A 24,864-nucleotide genomic window follows, 5' to 3' on the forward strand; every position below is an offset into this window, starting at 1 on the left:
CATTAATGCTACTAAGTCTGGTTCTCGTACGGTAATTACACTACTGGCCATTAAAATTGCTACACCACAAAGATGACGTGCTACAGACGCGAAATTTAGGCCACAGGAAGAAGATGCAGTGATATGGAAATGATTAGCTTTTCAGAGCATTGACACAACGTTGGCGCCGGTGGCGACACCTACAACGTGCTGACACGAGGAAAGTTTCAAACCGATTTCTCATACACAAACAGCAATAGTCCGGCGTTGCCTGGTGAAACGTTGTGATGCCTCGTGTAAGGAGGAGAAATGCGTATCATCACGTTTCCGACTTTGATAAAGGTCGGATTGTAGCCTATCGCGATTGCGGTTTATCGTATCGCGACATTGCTGCTCGCGTTGGTCGAGATCCAATGACTGTTAGCAGAATATGGAATCGGTGGGTTCAGGAGGGTAATACGGAATGCCGTTCTGGATCCCAACGGCCTCGTATCACTAGCAGCCGAGATGACAGGCATCTTATCCCCATGGCTGTAACGGATCGTACAGCCACGTCTCGATCCCTGAGTCAACAGATGGGGACGTTTGCAAGACAACAACCATCTGCACGAACAGTTCGAAGACGTTTGCAGCAGCATGGACTATCAGCTCGAAGACCATGGCTACGGTTACCCTTGACGCTGCATCACAGACAGGAGCGCCTGCGATTTTGTACTCAACGACGAACTTGGGTGCACGAATGGCAAAACGTCATTTTTTCGGATGAATCCAGGTTCTGTTTACAGCATCATGATGGTCGCATCCGTATTTGGCGAAATCGCGGTGAACGCACATTGGAAGCGTGTATTCGTCATTGCCATACTGGCGTATCGCTTGGCGTGATGGTGCCACTGGTTACACGTCTCGGTCACCTCTTGTTCGCATTGACGGCACTTTGAACAGTGGACGTTACATTTCAGATGTGTTACGACCCGTGGCTCTACCCTTCATTCGATCCCTGCGAAACCCTACAATTCAGCAGGATTATGCACGACCGCATGTTGCAGGTCGTGTACGGGTCTTTCTGGATACAGAAAATGTTTGACTGCTGCCCTGGCCAGCATATTCTCCAGACCTCTCACCAATTGAAAACGTCTGGACAATGGCGGCCGAGCAACTGGCTCGTCACAATACGTCAGTCACTACTCTTGATGAACTGTGGTATCGTGTTGAAGCTGCATGGGCAGCTGTACCTGTACACGCCATCCAAGCTCAATGCCCAGGCGTATCACGGCCGTTATTATGGCCAGAGGTGGTTGTTCTGGGTACTGATTTCTCAGGATCTATGCGCCCAAATTCCGTGAAAATGTAATCACATGTCAGTTCTAGTATAATATATTTGTCCAATTAATACCCGTTTATCATCTGCATTTCTTCTTGGTGTAGCAATTTTTATGGCCAGTAGTGTAGTGTCCGTGTTATAACGTATGAAATGGGGAAAGTGTAATTCTAACCCCGCGGTAGATGAAACTGGCCGCCGGCCGAGGTGGCCGAGCGGTTCTAGGCGCTACAGTCTGGAACCGCGTGTCCGCTACGGTCGCAGGTTCGAATCCTGCCTCGGGCATGCATGTGTGTGATGTCCTTAGGTTAGTTAGGTTTAAGTAGTTCTAAGTTCTAGGGGACTGATGACCTGAGCAGTTAAGTACCATAGTGCTCAGAGCCATTTGAACCATTTTTTGAAACTGGCCAGGTTGAACCTGTGGACAGAATTATCAGCCGTAGCTCACATGCCTGGTATGGTCCGTCGCACTTGCAACAAACCCTTGTTAGCGAATAACGGGCTAGTTCCTCATCTCCACTTCGAAAACATATCAAACAGTTAGAGCACGCATTCGAATGACGCTTAGACAGCGCCGAATATTGACTGTGAACTGGATGTGTACTGATTACAGCTAAATTAACCTTTGAAGAGCAGCTCGTATATTTGCGTGCAGCTGCACATCAAGTCTTGACATCATGTGCATGTTCCAGATAAATTGTCACTTATCGATCGTTTGAAAATCGTCGTTGTGGCCGTAATCAGCTAATATTTTCTGAGATGGAGTCTTCTGTGTAATTAGTAAAGGTAATGAAAGAGCAACGTCATTTAATGATACAGAAAATAATTTAAAATACTCATAACATATATCGTACATGACTTTCCGACCAATCTTGGGGTAAATGACACTGTGGTGGACTGTCGTCTAACTACAGGAATCAGTCCAAGTGTGAAAGGAGGGAAACTGGTAGGGGTTGGAGTGGGGACAGGGGATGAGACGGATATGTAGAGACCACTCGTACTTATTTTACGTCTGTCCAAGATGATATAATTCTGCCACTGCGGTATCGTAGCTAACTGCTTCGATACGTATCACGTCATCTTGAAAATATCGGAGTATTTTTACCATTTATTCAGCAAACGCATTCTTATACGTAATTTTGCACTTAGATAGTTTTAGGTTTGTTGTCGAGTCACTCATCATCAAGTGTACAAATCACAGAATCTACTTGTCGCACTCTTGTAGTCGTTAATAACTAAATACGGATTAACAGATGTAGTAAGTACCACATTCGATTTACAACTCATGTCTTTTGGTGTCTTACTCCGCAGCGCATAATCGATACCATCATATGAGAACTGTATTGTTATTTAAGTAGCGCCAGAGGGAACTTGAAATACAGTGTAGTTGTAATCAAACTTCCTCTGCTTGAGGCAGTGCAGACGGAAAACTATTTACCGTATAGGTATCCAATTTCGTACGAATGAAGCTCAGACTATGTGCTGCAGGGTTTGCATTGGTAGTAGTGCTCGTTAGTGTTACGACTTGCCGTTAAGCGCAGGTACTGGTGCGGCGACATAGGGTTGAAACGCATGCACTAGTGTGCATTACAGTTGCAAACAGGCAACATGGATCTTGACAAGGTTAGCATGGCTTTACTCGTCAAGGTGTTTTACCAAAACAGCAATAGTGCTGCTGCTCTTCACAGCATCGACGCCTTAAAGTCATCCGCGGAGATCCTCTTTCCACACCAGAGTTGAAGAACATGATTTAGAAGTTCTAATTAACTGGCGATTTGGGAATTCCTCCTGGCAGGAGCCGACGGCCATTTCCGCCACGAATTGCTGTAGTTATTGTTGCTATGGCTGAGTATGCTGGACGCAAGAAGTGCTGCGAACAATTGTGAAATGGTATCCTTACAAACTTTCAGGCTGTCGTGAATTGAGATGGTTATCACACTGAGCGACGTTTTTAACATACAACGTAAACATGGCACGCAATTAACAAATGTTCCCCTCGCATTTGGAAACTGAAATGTGCTTCTTTGAATGGTTGTTATTTCTCTTCCACATGTTCTTACAAATGTTTCCACAAAGTTCCATTGTTCTACGATCTCTCGATTTTCATGGGGGCCCTGTCATGTAACGCAAGTTTTGTCATAACCAGTCTGTACTGATAGTGTCTCTAGTCCCTACGTTACAGAGCTTGTTGTCGAACTAACGAATTTACACTCCTGTCTGCTCTCCTATAATGGGCTGTCACTAGTTACAACAGGTTGATCCAGAATGGTTTTGTCTCCCTCGACAGAGTGAAACCTGTTACTGAAGACTTAATAATGAACTGGGTAGGCATAGAATCGTCCACGGCTCGGGAATAATTATTCCAATCAAGCAACTATTCGTCCAAGCTATGTGGGGCGTTACATACGTCGTTCTGACAAATTACGTTATCTCCACTGCCATGGCGAGAGGTCTCCATACTGCATGGAAAATGAAAAATGTACACCGTGATACGTGAATTTCTCTGATTCTTCGGACCTTTGACACTAACAATGAGCAAATTGCTGACACCAGTTGTCTAACGTTTTGAACAGTTCCTCTAAAAGACCATCCAATGTCCCGGGGGTCCAGTGCAGTCACCGGCGCCGGCATGGGAGACACAATATTTGCTGGTCCAGTACGATCGCCGAAACAAGCGATTCTCATTTCAGCGAGTCATTTCGTGAGAAAGTGGAGTCGTGAGCGATACCTGTGGAAAACGACCGTCCGATTCGAGTTCCAATACGACATACAGTTTTAATGTATCAGCAAGTTTAACAAAATGAACTCTTCAATACAGAGTCAAAGATTCATCCTGGAAATGGAACACAATTATTTACGCTCAGCGATTTCAAGCGCAGTTGTTTCTCCAACTTTGTCCACATCAAGGGAGTATGAATCATGGTCTTCATTGCACTCTAAGAGTGTTTCGTACAAATTTGATGCTTCTGCTTACTCCTCAGAGGCATTTAACCTTTGTAATACAGTGTGCTACTAGCATAAACGCTGCTCGGTGCGCTAATTGGAGTTATCATTTACGTCAGTATACTCTTAGTACAAGTTCTCCTCGGTGTGACAACTGAGTTCCATGGGTTTACAGCACCCTAGACACCACTGACTTGTACGGCGTTTGGAGATGGTGCACGGAACCGAGAACAGGGGTGAAGTCATTTTGCCCAGTGTACATCAGTTCTCTGTACGCATGGAACCGAATTGGGGAACGACTATTGAATGATACCTACCAGCCTGCATACAGCCAACAGTGTACATTGAAATGCAGACTTGTTTCCCTTCTCTCTCTAGCGACGTACCGTTTGGAAGGAATTCAATGCCGATTAGTCATTTACGTAATTGTGGTTGTCTCCTACTCCTTCTCGTTGAAAGTGTTATAACGTCTCACTCCAAACGTTTAACAATTATATACCGTCAAGAATCAAGCTTCTTGATCTCAGCACAGTGCTGCTGCCTCGTAAAGTTCACTATAAAATTGCACTAAATTGGCCTTGAGTCTTATTCATTGAATTGTAGCTGAATGACCTACGTTTGAAAATAAAAGATAATTAAACAACGTAGTAAATAGCTGGAGAGGTCTTTGGATTAACTGTTTCGAATATAAATGTGTCTCTTAAGTGATGCGTCTTTTATTATATGGAATTCTTCCTATGCAACAAATAAATGCTGTTCGAAATAAAACGAGGTCGTAGAGGCAAGGTTTGTGATTGTGTGATAAGACTCATTACAATGCCTTATCTTGTTAATAGTGTATTTTAAATGCCTCTCGTGATCAAATTAGTAATCACCTGTACCTTGTTTCAGCATCCTGTACGTGCGGAGGCAGTGAAATATCCTCTGGGAGTGATCTCTCAAATCTACGCTGCTTCTGAGACGCGCCACCGGACGAACTAGAAAATGTATACACTTCTGACAAAGGAGCAGCGTGAGGTGGAAGAAAATAATAATGATAGCAAAGACAAGGACACCAACGACGAGAACGTTGATGGGTACGACTGCAACAATAGCAACGAGTACCGACACAAAGGGAGTAACAACGAAGATGACGACAATCAGGTATGGCCACAGTTAATCATACTCACGAAGTGTTTTCGGTAGCTCCCACATTTCTCGTCACTCGTCGACTGAATGAATGTTCTTTTGTTCGTTTCCCCCCGTCGGAGGTCCGAGTCTTCCCTCGGGCATGGATGTGTGTTGTCCTTAGCGTAAGTTGGTTTAAGTTAGATTACCTAGTGCGTAAGCTTAGGGACCGATGACCTCAGCAGTTTGGTCCCATAACACCTTACCACAAATATCAGTTTCTGTTTTGATTCATGCATTATTTCCTGTAAAAAAAGGTGAGTAAATCATCCAGATTCAAACTACCTAATGTTATACTATATAAATATGTCTTTGTTACTCAGCCGTACAATCATCGTTAGAAAATAACGTAACTTTGCCAAAAAAATGTAATTTTTTAAATTACGGTATTTACTGACAGAAACTAATAAAAATGGCCCCGAAAAGTACATTTCGAGACAAACTAATTTTTTTTAATCCATTCGCGGATCAGTTGACAAGATGAACCACAGCATCAACATTTTCGGGAAGGAGCAGCAGTGTGCTTACCTCATTCGATCTTAGACGAGTTCATGAGATGTTCGTTGGGCAGAAAAATTCAACAAAGCTAATAAAATTTTCTTGCCACGAAGGTCACCTGATTTCTCTGTCTTTCTTACCTCTGTTGGGAGCTCTAGGACCAGGGTACTCAAATAATACTCGCCTACGAGAAGCGCTCCAACAAAACATTGCTGCCATTCCTCAGGCAGGGCTACTACTCTTGTCTTATAGTTTGATCAATTACGTACAGCGCTCCTACGACGGTGATGGGAGACGTTTCTAATATATTCTGTAAAGAGCAGTTCCCATGTTGATAATGCAGAGTCCCTCATTTCATGTTAGATTAATTTACACCCCAAGGCCTTTTTGGCCAGTTTGGATTCCGCAGAAACACTGGAACACGTGAGGCAGTACTGACCTTACGACTTATCTTAGAAGAAAGATTAAGGAAAGGCAAACCTACGTTTCTAGCATTTGTAGACTTAGAGAACGCTTTTGACAATGTTGACTGGAATACTCTCTTTCAAATTCTAAAGGTGGCAGGGGTAAAATACAGGTAGCGAATGGCTATTTACAATTTGTACAGAAACCAGATGGCAGTTATAAGAGTCGAGGGACATGAAAGAGAAGCAGTGGTTGGGAAGGGAGTAAGACAGGGTTGTAGCCTCTCCCCGATGTTGTTCAATCTGTATATTGAGCAAGCAGTAAAGGGAACAAAAGAAAAATTCAGAGTAGGTATCAAAATTCATGGAGAAGAAATAAAAACTTTGAGGTTCGCCGATGACATTGTAATTCTGTCAGAGACAGCAAAGGACTTTGAAGAGCAGTTGAATGGAATGGACAGTGTCTTGAAAGGAGGATATAAGATGAACATCAACAAAAGCAAAACAAGGATAATGGAATGTAGTCTAATTAAGTCGGGTGATGCTGAGGGAATTAGATTAGGAAATGAGACACTTAAAGTAGTATAGGAGTTTTGCTATTTGTGGAGCAAAATAATTGATGTTGGTCGAAGTAGAGAGGATATAAAATGTAGACTGGCAATGGCAAGGAAAGCGTTTCTGAAGAAGAGAAATTTGTTAACATCGAGTATAGATTTAAGCGTCAGGAAGTCATTTCTGAAAGTATTTGTATGGAGTGTAGCCATGTATGGAAGTGAAACATGGACGATAAATAGTTTGGACAAGAAGAGAATAGAAGCTTTCGAAATGTGGTGCTACAGAAGAATGCTGAAGATTAGATGGGTAGATCACATAACTAATGAGGAAGTATTGAATAGGATTGGGGAGAAGAGAAGTTTGTGGCACAACTTGACCAGAAGAAGGGATCGGTTGGTAGGACATGTTCTGAGGCATCAAGGGATCACCAATTTAGTATTGGAGGGCAGCGTGGAGGGTAAAAATCGTAGAGGGAGACCAAGAGATGAATACACTAAGCAGATTCAGAAGGATGTAGGTTGCAGTAGGTACTGGGAGATGAAAAAGCTTGCACAGGATAGAGTAGCATGGAGAGCTGCATCAAACCAGTCTCAGGACTGAAGACCACAACAACAACAACAACAAGGCCTTTTGTATTGTTCCCAACTTGTACTTGTAATTACCGTAAAGGAAAGTTTCGTCTTGTACACTTCTTTATTTTTCAGAAACCCGAAAATAATAGCTATTAAGATATTTGTTGGCATGTAATATTACCCCAACGAAACAGTTGCATATCTAAGTTCAAATACATCTCCGATACTGAAGAGATTTAAGAATTACTATAAGAAGAAAATTGCCCAAAAATGACATTTTTAATTTACGTTTCGACATATAAGATTTATAAAGTATTTCATGAGCTCTGTATCTCAGGCATGAAGTTCTGAATGTTTTCCTTTACGATCACTGCCTATAATGCCTTTACTTCGACTGACGTTTATTCTTACGGGATATCTGTTGAATTACAAAATTGTCATTGGTCTTCACGATGATATCCTTTAATTCTTCTTCCTAATTTGTTACACCACCAACTCTGGTCATCGAATCGGTATTGCCATTGTGAACTGCGTCACGTCATACAGAGAAAACTGCAAGAACTTGAGATTTTCGGTGCCACAACTAGAGAAAAAGAGATCTGTAAAATCTTTATTTGCTGCAGATGAAGCATATGAGATTGCCCACTGAAGTAACAATATCGTAGTGAATCGGAGAGACCAGAATGAGGAATGCCGCAACTACACAGATTGTTCAGCGGACCGCAGCAGGCTGTCTTTCATCATGCTTTCTCCATCTCAACAGCAACCTGACTAACTGCATTTGAATACCAAATCGAGCTTCAATGTTTTGCCTGCAGACTTCCTCACCCCCTGTGAAATTCACCTGTGGCAAATCTCTTTCCTTGATGATGCTCCTCTACATACAAACTGATAAACAAGCATACAGAGTGTAAAAAGTTTTCACAGGCTTGCCGCCAGGTAACGTTGTGCAAATTACACAATATTTCCTCGGAGCAACTGTCAGACATCTTCAGGTGGTTATTGCTGGTGGGTAGATACGACTGACGGTATCCGCACGTAGACGCCCCTGTATATAGAACACGAGCGCAAAGAATGCGCAGGTGCGGAAATCACCCATGCGCAATGATTTGCAGACAGACGGCGCCGTACTCAAACGCCCTCTGCCGAAAAGCGCAGAGCGACCCTCCTGCGCGTGGGCTGTAACGCTGCGTTTACTAATAATGCAGCCAGAATTTAATCACATATAAACCATACTAGACCAATGTTACGACGGGTCTGTTATTGAAAAAACTTGGTTTTCGCGTCGTGATTTTTTAGCAGCCAGTGTAGGGTTCCAGTCTGTGCTCAGTTGATATCCCACATCCCTGTTCTTGAGATTATCAGCTGTACGTATATGTATTGCTTCCTTGATGAAACACTCCCAGAAAGACGATGCTGGGGATAAGACTTCCGTATTGTCATACATCATGCGATGTCCTGTATTCAGACGGATGTTCTGCAATTGCCGACTTCTCCGGTTGGTATAGGCGTGTATGACGCCGGTGTTCATTGCAGTGTTCTTTTATGGAGGGCTCTGAAGAAACAGCACTACACTCATCCACTCTCAAACCCCCTTATTTTCTGCGGATGATACATTTGTGGCGTGGCCACATGGACTTGATACTCTACCTACGTTTCTTCAGCATTTAAATTCACTCCAACCGAATGTAAATCTCACAATGGAACTGGAAAAAGATTGTGCTTTACCTTTTCTTGATGTTTTGGTGCGAAGGAAAGCAGATGGAACCTTGGCACATAGCGTCTATCTCAAGTCAATGCATACAGATCTATATTTGCAAGCCTCAAGCTGCCATCACCCTGCACAATGCGGTAGTGCATTACGTGCGATTGTTCATAGAGCGCATGTGGAATCTGATCCTGAAAGCCTGACGACTGTGATAGAACATTTGAAGACAATGTTCCAACAAATCGGTTCTCCTGAGAGACAGATACGTAATGCACTGAGGCCCAAGCGAGTTTGATCACTGGAGCAGAATGAAGATACGAAGACAACCACCACTTTGGCCTTCTTGCCGTATTTTGGTGCCATGTCGTCAAGAATCGGAAGAGTCCTCGGATGATATGACATTAAGTGTGTCTTACGACCATCTGCAAAACTGAGGAACCTTTGGGGTTCGGTTAAGGATGATCTTGGCCTGAGGAAGCGTGGTGTGTATAAGATTCCTTGTCAGTGTGGAGCAGCATATATAAGCCAGACATATGGCACAGTACATAAACGCTGCGACGAATATCAGCTTCATACACGCCTACGCCAAACGGAGTAGTCGCCAATTGCAGAACACTATCTGAATACAGGACATCGCATGATTTATGACAGGACGGAAGTTTTATCCCCGGCATCATCTTTGTGGGACTGCTTCATCAAGGAAGCAATACACATCAGTATAGCTGATAATCTCAAGGACAGGGATGTGAGATTTCAACTGAGTACAGCCTGGAACCCTAGACTGGCTGCTATTAAATCATGACTAGAAAATCTAGATTTTTCGATAACACACCCGTCATAACATTGGTCAAATATGGTTTTTTAATGAGTAACGTCTGGCCACACTGTTAGTAAACATAGCGTACGGCCCACGCGCAGGAGGGCCTCTGAAATTTTCGGCAGAGAGCCTGAGTATGACTCCATCTGTCCGCAAATCATCGCGCACGCGCATTTCCGCCCCTGCGCATTCTTTGCGCACGTGTTCCACATACAGGGGAGTCGACGTGCAGATGCCGTCAGTTGTACCTAGCCACCAGCGAGGTTCAACCACTTGAAGTTGTCGGACAGTGGCTCTGAGGAAATATGCGCAACGTTATCCGGCGGCAAACCCGTGAAGACTATTTACAACATATCCACCAGGAAAGCTTGAAGAGTCTTAAAAGGAACTACCACGTCTAATGGCCAATTTGTCAGTCAGAGACAGTACACTACTGCTGTCTATGCTATGCACCTGCCGTTCGTTCATCGTTAATATGGATTTAAAAGATACTTGCACCATGACGCTCGACTCATTCTGGTGCACGAAGGAATATGTGCTGTCACTATTTACGAAGCGAATGAAGTTGTGCCTACAGCGTAAAATCACTTACCGTCGCTGTTTACGTCAACAGATTAGATTCCAAATTTATACGCTTGGGATGAAATAGCCTACCATGGTGGATCTGCCCATCGGATGGACACCTCAAGTACAGATGGAACAAGGCTCCACCCTGACTCCCTCTCGTCGTCAGCAGCACACACTCTTCTGGGTTCTCTCTTGTCACGAGCAACATCGTAAGCGCGTGTCCCAATGCGTGGCTTCCCTTGTTTAAACACTATACACTTACGTTACTCTACAGGCTGCGTTTATGAATTTGTGTATTGAGTTCGGATAGCTCACAAACTGATGCTTTTCCACAGCTTCCTTATACGTCTTACTGCTTTGCCGCACGCCTGCGACAATGAACCTTTTGTTGACCGTGAGCAGAGACCAAGATAACAACATCGGCCTCCAAGGCAACACTCTGGCTGGCGCCGGGTGCAGGCTGAGATAAGCTCTGCCGTTTGCCCCTGCTACCTTTCGCAGTTTGCGCTCCCACTCAGAACGCTAGCAAAGTGCTACGCCGGAGCTCTATATTCACTTCCTTATTGCTCCTTTCTGCCGTTCTGAGACCCGACTCGCGATGGAGGCGAGGTAAAATATCATATTGTATGCTTACAGAGGTTTCATGGGTTCGACGAACTACACGAGCAGCTATTCGCAGCGTTTACACAAAATGTGACACAAATTTTCATGCATGGAAATTACGCTCTTGGTACCAGAACTAATGTAAATAATTTTTAGTTATACGCTAATTAGTTATTTCAACAAAGCTCCTTAAGTTCTGTCAGTCCATCACAAATCGAGCGCTGCTGATAGTATCTTCTATCGAGGATGTGTTGTTCTCTCTTGGAAGCATTCGAAGCGTATATGCCTGTAATTTATGTAGACGACAACCTGTGGAATAATGGCATAACCTTGGGGCCACATGTGTATACGCGATGATAATAAATGACAAATATTTTACCAATAGGATTACTAATTAAACAACAAAGAAAATCGCTTTTTCCTCAATAGTTAGCCAGTCAGCTGAATTTCATAACATTGATAAATGTGTCGGAACCTTTCTTCTATAGGTGTGTTCCATAGAAACTAGGCTGAAAGTGTGGCAAGGCTGCACAAATGTTGTGTGATGTATAGGTTAACATGCGAGCAATGTGTCGTTGCAGGACGATCTGCATGAGTGAGTGAGTGAGGGCAAGGACAGCATTCACTTATCTAGTTTTCCTCTTCAGCTGCAGTGGTCCTAGCTGGTATGGGGAAGGAAACTCAGAAAAAAGGTTATTAATATATACGCGTCTATACTGAATGTGTTTCTGTTGGTGTTCATGTAAATAACGTAGACAAAGAATCACAATACAAGATACAAATAATGATTTATCTCTCGGCTAAACAAAACGATTGTGGTAATCGTCGTCATTATCATCAGCCATTTGACATCCACCGCTGAATAAATACCTCATACAGATTTTACGGTGTTTATGGTTTTCACCTATACGCGTCCATATTACTTCCGGCATGTTTTGTCATGTCATCTGCCCGTCTTCGATTTTTCGTAATCTTCTGGAATTCAGCACTCAATCCCTTTGGTTCATTTACCAAACACTTGGCTGGCTACAAGTCCTACCACTTCTATTTCATTCTGGAACAGTCATAATTACTTCTTCCACTTCAGTGAATTCCCTGATACATTTGTTCGTTTTACTGTGCCTCCCAGTAATTCCCGAATCGCATCATTCCAATGTTTGTTGACAAGCTCATGCTTTTAGAATGGTTATCGCAATAAAGATCAGTATGTCTATGTCATGAGTAAAAAATTGTGATGAGCACTGACTGTAGACTTCCCTTTTCTGACATACAGAATCTTAATTTATAAAACCTTATTTAATTAACAAAACCACTCTAAGCTTCTGGTTATTTCTGTTACCCTTAGTACGATTTGCTATTCGTCTTATTACATCTAAAATGACGCATTAATACAAGAGTTGAATAAACCTCAGTCGTAAAACCTAGACAAAAAAGTTATTCTTTCTCATTATCCTAGTGAGAATGCTTGTTATGCAACTACCACATCAATCTGGAAAAGTTGCAGCTCTAACACCAACTGCTACAGGAATCTTCCTATGAATGATCCCACCACCGCGCATTGCACTGATGATCATCTAATGCCTCTAGTAAACATTAACGGGGGTGTTTCCATCTTTCGCTTTTGCCGAGAACAATTTCAATGATGCGTGAGAATGTCTGTGGAGGAATGGCAGCCCATTTTTCCTGAAGAGCCGAAAACAGAGATGCTGAACGCTGGGGCCTCGAGCAAAGTCGATGTTGTAACTCATCCCAACGATGTTTCATTGGTTTCATGTCGTGCCTGTGGTCAGACCACAGGCTCCTCAATTTGGTCCTACGGAACTTGAAGTGTAAATAAATAAAAAAAACTGTGATACTTAAAGAATCAGTCATTGTCTCTGAACTATTCGTGTACTGTACACAGTACACAATGCCGTAAAATGTGTTCATATCCTTCCGCATTTAGCATTTCTATATACGGGATGATGGAATCGTACCCTAACTGCGGAAAACATTCACATAATGTAACACCATCTTCTCCGTCTGTACCATACATGGTGATGGGTAACGCTTTTCAGGCATTCTCCAAACCGAGAACATTGCATCATATTGCCACAGAATATAGCGCGATCATCATTCCAGATCATTCGTTTCCTGCACCCACTGTCAGTGGCGTCGCCCTTTACATCAGCTCAAGCGTCACTTACCTTTGACTACAGAAATGTATGTCATGTAAGAGCTGCTCGACCATTGTACCCTATTCTTTTTAACTCTCCGCTCGCTGTCATTATGTTAGCTGGACTGCTGGCAGTGCTGTGTAATTCACGAATGAGCCGCTGATTTCATCTTATTTTTTACATCCAGTCTCCGCAATGCTCGACTTACCTTATCCGTCAGTGCGGGAGGTCTGCCTCCTCTTACCGCACGGGATAGCCGCATGGTTTGAGGCGCCATGTTACGGTTCGCGCAGCTCCCCCCGTCAGAGATTCTAGTCCTCCCTCGGGCATGGGTGTGTGTTGTCCTTCGTCTCAGTTAGTTTAAATAGCGTGTAAGCGTAGGGACCGAAAACCTCAGCAGTTTGGCCCCACAGGTTCTTACCACAAATACCCAGATTTCCTGGTCTTGATTTAGCTGTGATTGTTCTTTCACGTTTCCACTTCGCAATCATTAACAGTCGTATTGGGCAGCTTTAGAAAGGTTGAAACGTCCCTGATCTATTTTTACCCAGGTGACATCCAATTATTAGTCCGTGTTCGAAGTCACTTAGCCCTCCCGAGCGACCCATTCTGTTGTTAGTACTTCTCTACTTTTTTATACTGGCGGCTCCACCTCTTGTGACATCTAGTGGTCAGTTCCACATCATATAAGGATGCTTGGATAGTTTTGATCAGATAGTGGATATATCTCTTAAAAATTGTGTGTTGACGGAAAATGGCATATTTTTAATCGATTGAACAAAAAGTACTTGATCCAATAGAAAAGTTTTCAGGAGACGCCGCACTCCCAAATTAAATAAAAAAAGGATGATTTTTTTCACTCTGCTGTGAAGTCTGTGCTGATATGAAACTTCCTGGCTGATTAAAACTGTATCAGATCTCGGGATCTTTGCAAGTGTCGAAGGAAAACTTTTGTGATATTTGGAAGATAGCGGTTGAGGTACTGGCGGAAATAAAACTGTGAGGGAGAGTCGTGAGTCGTGCTTGGGTAGCTCAATCGGTAGAGCTCTTGCCTGCAAAAAGCGAAAGTCCCGAGTTGTTGTCTGGGTCCGGCACACAATTTTAATCTGCCGGGAAGATTTAAATGGAAACATTCCTACATCCTTTCTCGACTTCGCGTAAGTAATTTTGTTCTTGCTCATTCTCATGTTTTCTCGGTTCGGGTTTTTGGTTCGAGGATACAGCATGATAAACAAGTTTCAAAGGTGTTTAAGAACGGGTTCCGCCTCCTGGTGTTTCGTAACTGTTTAATTTATTAGGCGATGTGAGTGGAAGCTGAAGATGGTGTGACAGATACTAGACTTGTCCTCGAATAGGAAGGAGCTGACCGTGGCCTGATTTTCCATTAAGAGGGCTACAGCCGCATTCCAGACTCAGGATTGCTGCAATTCCTAATATACACCTCACAGCACAAAAACAAACGCACGTGTAGTAAGAGCAAGGTTCTTTTACATAATACATTTCATTGAAAAAGAATACACTTACTGCATGATACACAGGCATGCGTGATAGTGAAACTCAGATAGGATCTGCAGGACACGTTATATTCTAGGCCGTAATAGCTGATGTAGCGGTTCGAGATTAATCTGGATACCAACGATACTGGGCTCTGAGCACTATGGGACTTAACATCTATGGTCATCATTTCCCTAGAACTTAGAACTACTTAAACCTAAATAACCTAAGGACATCACACAACACCCAGTCATCACGAGGCAGAGAAGATTCCTGACCCCGGCGGGAATCGAACCCGGGAACCCGGGCGCGGTAAGCGAGAATGCTACCGCACGACCACGAGCTACGGATACCAACGATACTGTAAGAGAAATTTGAGGGCTAGTGATATCAACATTAACCTTGTTTTCATTTACTTAAGTTAATCTTACTCATTTGGACATTGTGGTTTAGTTTTCATTCTATACTGCAAGGTGTAGAGCGAGCTGTTTAACGACAGTTTCTTTATATTGTCTCAGTTCTTTTCATCTAAGTGGCAGACAAGCTGGCACGGAGCAGGGTGATCCCAGTAGGGAACAAATTTAAAAGTAATCTCGAATAAGTGAGAATATAACACAAATTACGTAAAACCGACTGAAAGAGAACAGAACAGAATAATATAACGTAAAACTATAACTGTCAATGGAAATAAGAGTGAAAATAATAATAATGACCAAATTAATAATATACACGAGATAAATGAACTTTTTCGGTGTTAGTAGTTTCCTCCATTGTTTCTCGGAATAACAGTCTCATATTTAAAGGGTGAAAAGTAAACAAAATTCGTTTTCGTCTTTTTCTTCATTTTCCGTCGTTCCTCGGTTGCTTCAGAATTCATGGAGGTGTGTTCCGTCTATGTATTTAGTTGCATACACGTGAACATATCTCCATAAAAATACGTTTTGTTCTACTTATGAATTTATTTCATTTTATGGGTCTAAATGTAACAATCAAAAACTGCAGTGCATTAGTAGGCGTGGTCCTCCAGTCGCAGAGGAACCTACCTTTTAACGTGGTTCCTAGACCATTGTGTAATTTTCCATTCTTTTATATTAACAGAGCTTTGCTAAACATGAAACGACACGTGACAAAATATATATATATATAAATTAAACCCCAGACCTTTGAATTTTTGTTCAGCGATGGGAAAGGAAGGGGAAAACGACAATCATGGCTTATTAGTAGCGATCATTCCAGTATTCACCTAAAATAATTTTGGAAAAGCGAAATCAGGATTTCTGTGCCTGGTAACGAACACACTCTCCATCCGACCGCCATGTCATCCTCAGGGGAGGATGTGGATAGGAGGGGCGTGGGGTCAGCACACCGCATACCCGGTCGTTATGATGGTATTCTTGACCGAAGCCGCTACTATTCGGTGGAGTAGCTCCTCAATTGGTATCACGAGGCTGAGCGTACCCCGAAAAAATGGCAACAGCGCATGGCGGCTGGATGGTTACCCATCCAACTGCCGGCCACGCCCAACAGCGCTTAACTTCGGTGATCTCACGGGAACCGGTGTATCCACTGCGGCAAGGCCGTTGCCAGCCTGGTAACAAGCTTGCATCTCTTTTCACTTGACCAACTTCCGTACTATCCAATGACTTAGAAACGTACAGTAATTTTTAACATGATCAAATATACCCCAGATATTCTAATACTGGTATCCCGACCTAAAGGAACTGAGGCTCCGACTCAGACGTCGATACTGAGAGAGCACAACCGCTGACACCGTGCGGCCCGCGCTAGGAGGCGCTTCCAACACATCAGGTGCTGCCCTCAATTTACGGCGCGTGGCCAGTATACAGGTTGATTCCCTGATGATGTTACAAACTTCCAGGAATGATGGAGAAGGAAGGTAAAGGACCCTGATCCAGAATGACCGGATAGGAAGTTAGAAGCGAAAATTGTTCTGATACCTCTGACATTCGAGTAGATGTACAGGTACTCAGGGCAGGCAACTTTCCAAGCTAATAGTAAGGACTAAAACAAGGAAAAAATGTCTAATAAACATGGGCTCTAAAATGCGTACCTTAAGAGGCACACGTTTAGTAGAAGGGATGTGTTTCATACCAGCGAGGATCAACAAGTGCTCTGAGCTCTTAAGCTAAGCACTTTAGAATCCTTGTTGACAGGACTTTTTTTTCTTACTTAGTCCAAACTACCACCCCTATAAGCTGCGAACCCTGCAATCTTAGTAACCATAGTACCGGTACTTGTATTCCGCTATCAGAAGTATCAAAACAATGTTCGCTTATAACTTCCTATCTGGTCATTCTGGACCAGGGTCCCTTACCTCAGACTCATACATTTACCGTTCTCTATCATCCCGAAGTTTCCAAAAACTTAAAGAACACCTTCGAGGAGAGCGCTTTGAGAGCGATAAAGCAGTGTAAGCAGAAGTAAGATTGCGGTTCCGTCGACAAAGCCCAGCGTTCTACAGTCATGGTGTCAACAAATTGGTCTCTCGTTAGAAGAAATGTGTTCGTCGCCAGGGTGAGTATGTTCTGAAAAAAGTGTAGACATGAAGAACAAAGATGCAGAAAGTTAATAACGTTTGTTTTATTTAAAAATCTTCTAGAGTTTTCTCATAAAAAATCGGAGGCATTATTTTCCAGCACCCTTTCGTACATTTCCAGCACACATTCTGCGTGAGCGACCAGGAGGATATCGGCTTTCAGTTAGCGTCTCGCTTTTAAGTTGCTCCAAGGGTCGCATGAGAGCGGCACGGCAGGGTTTGCCGGTCACTGGCCCGCGCCATCTGTGAACGTTGACTGTTCCTCGCCTCGGTTTACAATCGGGTACCCTACATACATGTACCAATTCCGTGTTGCGAGATGGAAAAGAGATTGATAACTATGGCTTGATCTACGCAATCACTATCGTAATTCTCGTCATTTGAATAAGAAGTAATGAGTTGATCGGCCTGCACGTGACTTTAATCAGTGTCAGATGTAATCTGCATATAAAGAAATGAAAAATGTCGGGCTGGGAATGGCATGAATCTTTTCAATGCAAAGCCTGTGCAGCTTGACACTGGGTGCAACTGGGTTTCCGTAATGTACATCGATCATCTGTTAGCTGGGATGTTCCACAGTCTGATGATTGCTTGACTTTTGTCTGCCTTGAAAGCCAGTCGCTACTTCAGGGATAAGACTTCGGATAAAGTGCTAGAAGTTCGCACGCCATCTGAACGCCTTGTCGTCTGTATGCAGTGTGGGCTGGATGCAGTCAGTAATTCGAACGTCGGCTGTGTAAAGAATGTTCACGATCGGCCCCAGCAGCGAGAATTGCGGCACGCCGGCATTGATGCTGCTGTCTGAGATGATACCATTCAGAACACGTGTGTGAACTGTTCTTCTTTGCACATATATCCAGAAGAGACATCCTTGTGACGTGGACCCTTGATTAGAAAGTTTGAAGAGGAGGCCATCATTCCATACGTTGTGGAAGACACGGGAGGAGTCTAGGATGATGTTTCGAAGAATTCCAGCTTTCTGTTGCGTCCATCACCTCCTTCACCAACAAAAAAGTTGATGAGTTGTAGACTGCCCGTGCATGACCTACAATACTCTTCAGGGATAAGATTTTCTGCTTACGTATTTCACAGTAGTCGACACATCTATAGTCTCTCAAATAGTTTAGAGATCGTCAGCACTAGGGTGCTTGCTCCCTTCATGATATGCTGACCACCTCGGTATGTTTTGATGCATGGTACAGTGCCCATTGCAGTCTACGTCACTGAAGGGAGCTGTGATATAGAGGGCTGTATGTCATGTCCTGGATCCTTTGGGATATCAATACGCTGAAGAAGCTTGCGGTCCATGTCTTGGGGTGTAATTGGGTCAGTTGCATCATTGACGTCCCGTAAAGCCAGAAAACATAGCTGCTAAATAGACTACTGTTCTACCTCGCCGCACATGGTTTTGTTCGCTACGCTACTTAACAGTAAAGACCGTCAGACTGTGGTCACAACGGTAACATCTGATACATGTACGGGAAAAATTGTTGAAAGGTTGAAGTGTAAGGCGTTTATCGTAGTTGCAGCAAGTAAGAAGGTAGGTGCTGCGTAATGCTTTCAGCACAGATGAAGACGGAGAATACTTTGCTCTCTGTGTTTCTGAAGCATATCGCCTTCAGTTGTATATGAACTCTGGCCGGTTTCGTGACGTCAAATCACATCTTCAGGTGTACATCTACAAGAAATGATACGTGTAATAGACATTATGCTAAAATATATATACGTATCCTAATAATCTGTTGTCTATGACAACCAACATTAAAAACTCACAGGTCAGTAAAACATTTAAGTCCTAAAATGGGAAAGAGGGGAAACCAAGATTTTCAAAATAAAGTACCGTTACCCGCAACAAGGAGGGCGTCATAGTCGAAATTGACCAGCTGAAAAACTGACATGTTAAAAGCGCGTTTAGCTACAATGTAAAGAGCAATATAAGGAAACAAGAAAAATTAAAATGTCCCAACTAGCAACAAGGAAAGTTCATGGTTAACAAAATTCATTCTATAACAGGAAGCAGCGGACAGCAAACCTCCAAACGCCTCGTCGTACAGGGCCACACTGCTAGTCAGTGGAGGAGGAGGAGATTAGTGTTTAACGTCCCGTCGACAACGAGGTCATTAGAGACGGAGCGCAAGCTCGAGTTACGGAAGGATGCGGAAGGAAATCGGCCGTGCCCTTTCAAAGGAACCATCCTGGCATTTGCCTGAAAAGATTTAGGGAAATCACGGAAAACCTCAATCAGGATGGCCGGGGACGGGATTGAACCGTCGTCCTCCCGAATGCGAGTCCAGTGTGCTAACCACTGCGCCACCTCGCTCGGTGCTAGTCAGTGTACTCATGCGTGTCACAGAGGCATCATACACATAGCGGGGAAAGTTACAAGCATTTTCGCGAGTGTCCAGATATGATGGGAATGACTGAGACCCCCGTTACACAGCACACTCACACAAACTATAAAATACTTCAGCGTAAAAATCATTAACATTAAATAGACCAAACGCAACAGCATGTAACAACCATTCCAGGATCAATAACAACGCGGTGGCATAATTACAACTTTATCTCCTTGAAAGGCAGGCAGAATTCGACAGTATACTGTAATGTCTTAACTCCACTGACTGTTAAGGGTTTGTTAGAGGTATAGCTTTGGATACTGCATAATTTCAATCTCTTCCAGAATGTGTAAGGTCTTATCGTTTACTTCTCTGTGTAAGACTTTTAAATTATTAACTACACCTCTCATGGAATGGCCAGAATGACGTAAGTGGCTAAGTAAACTTCGAACTCCTCTGATTCTAGAGTTCTCGGAAGCTAATACCAAACCCTTTGCCAGTCTGCCTCACACACTTGGAAGGATAATTGTCGCAACTGGTGCAATATACATTAGTAGCGTCGCACTTTTCAACAAGCTACCTTCTCTCTATGTACAAGTCTTCGGTTAAGATTCTGTGGAATAAAAAAGGATGGCTTTATCTTTTTTGTCGTTAACGTTTTGCATACTTTCTGTGAAGTCGTGCCAAAGTATAGTATCCCATGGCAACCAATGAAGTCGTCTTCTCCCTCCTCCAACCTCCTAAGTGTGATTTCATTTCACTACCGTTTGACCTCTGCCTATTCCTAACGAATTCTTCTGTACGCAGTATACTATTACTAATATTATTTATGTCAGTGGAATCGTATCCATGGACATGTACAGTGTGCAGAATACACTGAAATTCTCGACCATGTGTCTCATTAGACAAGGGTACCCTGTCAAGACGATACAACATTAACGTAGAAGCTGCCATCTTTTACCCAAGAAGGTTGGTTAGAACTGCGGTGTATGACAGTATCCATCATTGCGGCCTTTCTAAAAATGACATACTCAATCCTTGTATCCGGTAAGGAAATTTTTAGTTCTAAATAAGGTAGCCATCTTTCCTCGCGGTGTTCTGTGGTAAACTGGTCCTTTTCGTGTACAAAATTCATTTTATCAACAAAATCACAGCAAACCACCTTAGAACCGTTGTACAGCATCTGCATCGTAGTACAATTTTGCTAGCGTATGTGGGAAGCAGACCAGCAATATCACTTTCAAACTTAGTCATAAATATATTAGTAACCCAATATGACAACTGTGAGCCCATGGCCAGACCATGCTTCTGAAAGTAGGTACGACCGCCCCCCCTCCCCCCCCCCCCAACGTGACATAATTGTAGCTGAGCATCGTGCTGAGGAGCTTGAGGACATCGTCAGTCTTATCTGCAGGGCTTCCGCTGTAATTCCTCAAGTTGTGACCAATCATATCATGCGCCGTGTCGACGGGAACGTTGATGTACATATTTTTTATATCTAATGATGCCGTATGCGTGACCTGCCGAATATTCAAATGTGACAGCTTATTAATCACCTCATCTCTGTTACGAAAACTGAAGTTACTTGGGTGGGAATAACGCTCATTTAGATATTTTGCCAGTGCTTTCTCAGTCTGATACCTAACGCCCCGTCTTCCCGTGTCAGGGCTGAAATAGTTTACCGACGTCTGAATGTTTCATATTTGTTGTCATAAAGCATTGATTATTAGGATAGATACCTGTTCTTTTATCATAATGTCGATTTTACATCTCGTGTCTTGTAGATGTACACCTGAAGATGTAATCTGACATTATGAAACCGGTAGTGCTTCTGTAAAAATTCATATACACCGGAAACGATTTATTTCAGAAACATGGATTACATCAACTGCGGTTATAATGAACAGAAAACTATTTGACCTGTGTCTCGCGCCACTTACTCCAGCTGTTGCCTACTCTGGTAACTGGCAAAACTGGGGTAACCAGAGCAATAGGGCCCTGTTTCTGCTTCTGACTCTCTCTAGATACATTTGCATGCTTGATAAACCCTCTCTGTCGCTTGTTAACATAATACCGCTCGTGTTTGCTTTTATGTCAGCCATGATAATCGCTATACTAATGGCTAGAGCGTTACGTGATAAACCGCTCATTGTTACTGCGCATAGTCCTGCCACCCTCTTTGTTACGTGCACACCACTATAGCCTAGAACAACAAGCGGCGTTACTAGTGGGTCCGGCGAATGGTGGGGCATTACAGCCTAAAAAATGGAGGCTATTAGCCGACTGCAGCTAGCGACGCCACCAAGCTGCTTGTGGCGGGGTCCGACCATTGCCCTGGCAACTTGGGGTGGCCGAAAACCGTAACATGGCGTTGCAGTGAATTCAACGTGGATGACGGGTGGCGGCATTACTCGATCCATAGGATGCGCGTGCTCAGCCCTATTCTTCAATAGCTTCTCTTCTACAATACGGTGTAGAAAGTGCTTGTCGTAGTGCGCTACGAAATTGTTGTATTTTTTATAAATATGGAAATAGCAGATAGTACAACACGTTTTAACATATCAAAATTGTACTGTTTCTTGCGGTATACATACACATATTCAAATAAATATTTAGTTGTTTTTACCCACCTGATTTAGAACTTGTTACTGTTGTTACTGGCCTGTAACAATATTTTTCAAAAACTGTTAACAGCCAGAGACTGTGGTGACGTGTGTGTGAGTTGAGTTTGCGTGAATGCTTTTTTGTGTGTGTATGTTGCCTGTTTTCGACGAAGGCCTTTTTGGCCGAAAGCTCGCTTTCCGACAGTCTTTTCGTTGTGTCTGTCTGCGACTCACCATCTCCGCTATATAGGGAATAGCAACTATTCTTTTCATAATATCGTCACATTCAGTCCTGAATTTTCCATTGTTTGATCTAATTACTCACAGAAGATAACGTATAATAAGTGAAGTAACATCTGTGGTTGTTGTTGTCTTCAGTCCAGAGACTGGTTTGATGCAGCTCTCCATGCTACTCTATCCTGTGCAAGGTTCTTCATCTCCAAGTACCTACTGCAACCTACATCCTTCTGAATCTGTTTAGTGTATTCATCTCTTGGTCTCCCTCTGCGATTTTTACCCTCCATGCTGCCCTCCAATACTAAATTGGTGATCCCTTGATGCCTCAGAATATGCCCTACCACCCTATCCCTTCTTCTAGTCAAGTTTTGCCCCAAATTTCTCGTCTCTCCAATTCTATTCAATGCCTCCTCATTAGTTATGTGATCTACCCATCTAATCATCAGCATTCTTTTGTAGCACCACATTTCTAAAGCTTCTATTCTCTTCTTGTCCAAACTATTTATCGTCCATGTTTCACTTCCATACATGGCTACAATCCATACAAATACTTTCAGAAACGACTTCCTGACACTTAAATCTATACTCGATGTTAACAAATTTCTCTTCTTCAGAAACGCTTTCCTTGCCATTGCCAGTCTACATTTTATATCCTCTCTATTTCGACCATCATTAGTTATTTTGCTCCCCAAATAGCAAAACTCCTTTACTACTTTAAGTGCCTCATTTCCTAATCTAATTCCCTCAGCATCACCCGCCTCAATTCGACTACATTCCATTATCCTCGTTTTGCTTTTGTTGATGTTCATCTTATATCGTCCTTTCAAGACACTGTCCATTCCGTTCAACTGCTCTTCCAAGTCCTTTGCTGTCTCTGACAGAAAATCAATGTCATCGGCGAACCTCAAAGTTTTAGTTTCTTCTCCATGGATTTTAGTACCTACTCCAAATTTTTCTTTTGTTTCCTTTACTGCTTGCTCAATATACAGATTGAATAACATCGGGGAGAGGCTGCAACCCTGTCTCACTCCCTTCCTAACGGCTGCTTCCCTTTCATGCCCCTCGACTCTTATAACTGCCATCTGGTTTCTGTACAAATTGTAAATAGCCTTTCGCTCCCTGTATTTTACCCCTGCCACCTTCAGAATTTGAAAGAGAGTATTCCAGTCAACATTGACAAAAGCTTTCTCTAATTCTACAAATGCTACAAATGCTGAGATACGTCGTAGGGTCAGTATTGCTTCACGTGTTCCAAGTAACGACTAAGACATGAATTACCTCTCCGCGGGGTCTTGGACGCCTTGCCACGGTTCGCACGGCTCCCCCCGTCGGAGGTTCAGGTCCTCCCTCAGGCGTGGGTGTGTGTGTTGTAGTTTAGCGTAAGTTAGTTTAGTGTGTAAGACTGCTGATGACCTCAGCAGTTTGGTCCCATGGGTACTAACCACCACCACCATGAATCACCACAGTCTGTGTACCAAGTTTCCTTCTGCTGAAAAACTCTTGTTTAGTTCTTTATTAATTCACATTATATCTTATTTTATGTTGCCAAGCCAACCAATAAGGATTTTGACATCTAACTGAAAAGTGTAGTTTTATCCTCACTTAGTCAAAGTACAGAGCAATTAAAATTTAATGTAGGCATTACAAAGACCGCCTAAGGGGTTACGAAGGGGTTGCCTAACATTTAGGTGATAGAGCAGTAGGGGGCTGCATTGGTGTTTCCGTTTCTGACAGGCATATTTTGAGCGTGTTCACCAAAGGTGCGTGGGTGGCACCGAACGTGTTGCCGAAGTGAGGGATCTTAAAGAGACCATTTGCCGTTTTATTCACGCGCATGTTAATGTTGAAACCCCCTCCCCATCCCCCCCCCCCACCACCACCACCACCCCCTCCCTCCATGATCACGCCCTTTGCTGCTACGGATCACGTTCAGATTTCGTCGAATGGTTTTGAACGGTCCCAAGTGGTTCATTGAGGATGCGTTCTCATAATGCCCTCAGAAAACGGTTGAAACACCCAAGGGTGTTAGCAGTGTGAAATATTGTCGAGGACGTCTTCCTGTTGCTCATCGCACTGCGAACTGACTTGTTCACCCGCAAAATATGTGGAAATCAGTACCCAATTCCATGAGGCATTTTCGTGTCGATTTCGAGTGGCCATGTGTCTGAAATGTTTTCCTCGGCCATTCATAAGAAAACCGCGTGGTTTCAACGCTGGGTGTCGCTGTTCTGACCTCCATCACAGAGGTGTCAAAACAAGGCGTGAGATGTGGATAAGAGGGGCTTTGACGACATTCTCATCCTGCAACACGTTCACCGTTGCGTTGGACAGAACTGTGGTGAAATTTGGT

The 24,864-nt window shown here is 43.3% G+C and overlaps 1 protein-coding gene and 1 pseudogene across 2 annotated transcripts in view; one reads left to right on the plus strand and one right to left on the minus strand.

Annotated features, from left to right (window-relative positions):
* LOC124777261 (organic cation transporter protein-like) overlaps positions 1 to 24,864 on the plus strand; it is a 320,726-nt gene that overhangs the window by 70,991 nt on the left and 224,871 nt on the right. For both annotated transcript variants that reach the window (XM_047252588.1, XM_047252589.1), the window contains exon 2: positions 5,132 to 5,383. In XM_047252588.1, the coding sequence (XP_047108544.1) occupies positions 5,225 to 5,383 (159 nt within the window). In that variant the 5' untranslated portion in view covers positions 5,132 to 5,224. The remainder of the gene's footprint in view (positions 1 to 5,131; positions 5,384 to 24,864) is intronic.
* LOC124778787 lies at positions 16,250 to 16,366 on the minus strand (annotated as a pseudogene).

The sequence above is a fragment of the Schistocerca piceifrons genome, chromosome 2 (genome assembly GCF_021461385.2).
Source record: "Schistocerca piceifrons isolate TAMUIC-IGC-003096 chromosome 2, iqSchPice1.1, whole genome shotgun sequence".
Classification (NCBI taxonomy): domain Eukaryota; kingdom Metazoa; phylum Arthropoda; class Insecta; order Orthoptera; family Acrididae; genus Schistocerca; species Schistocerca piceifrons.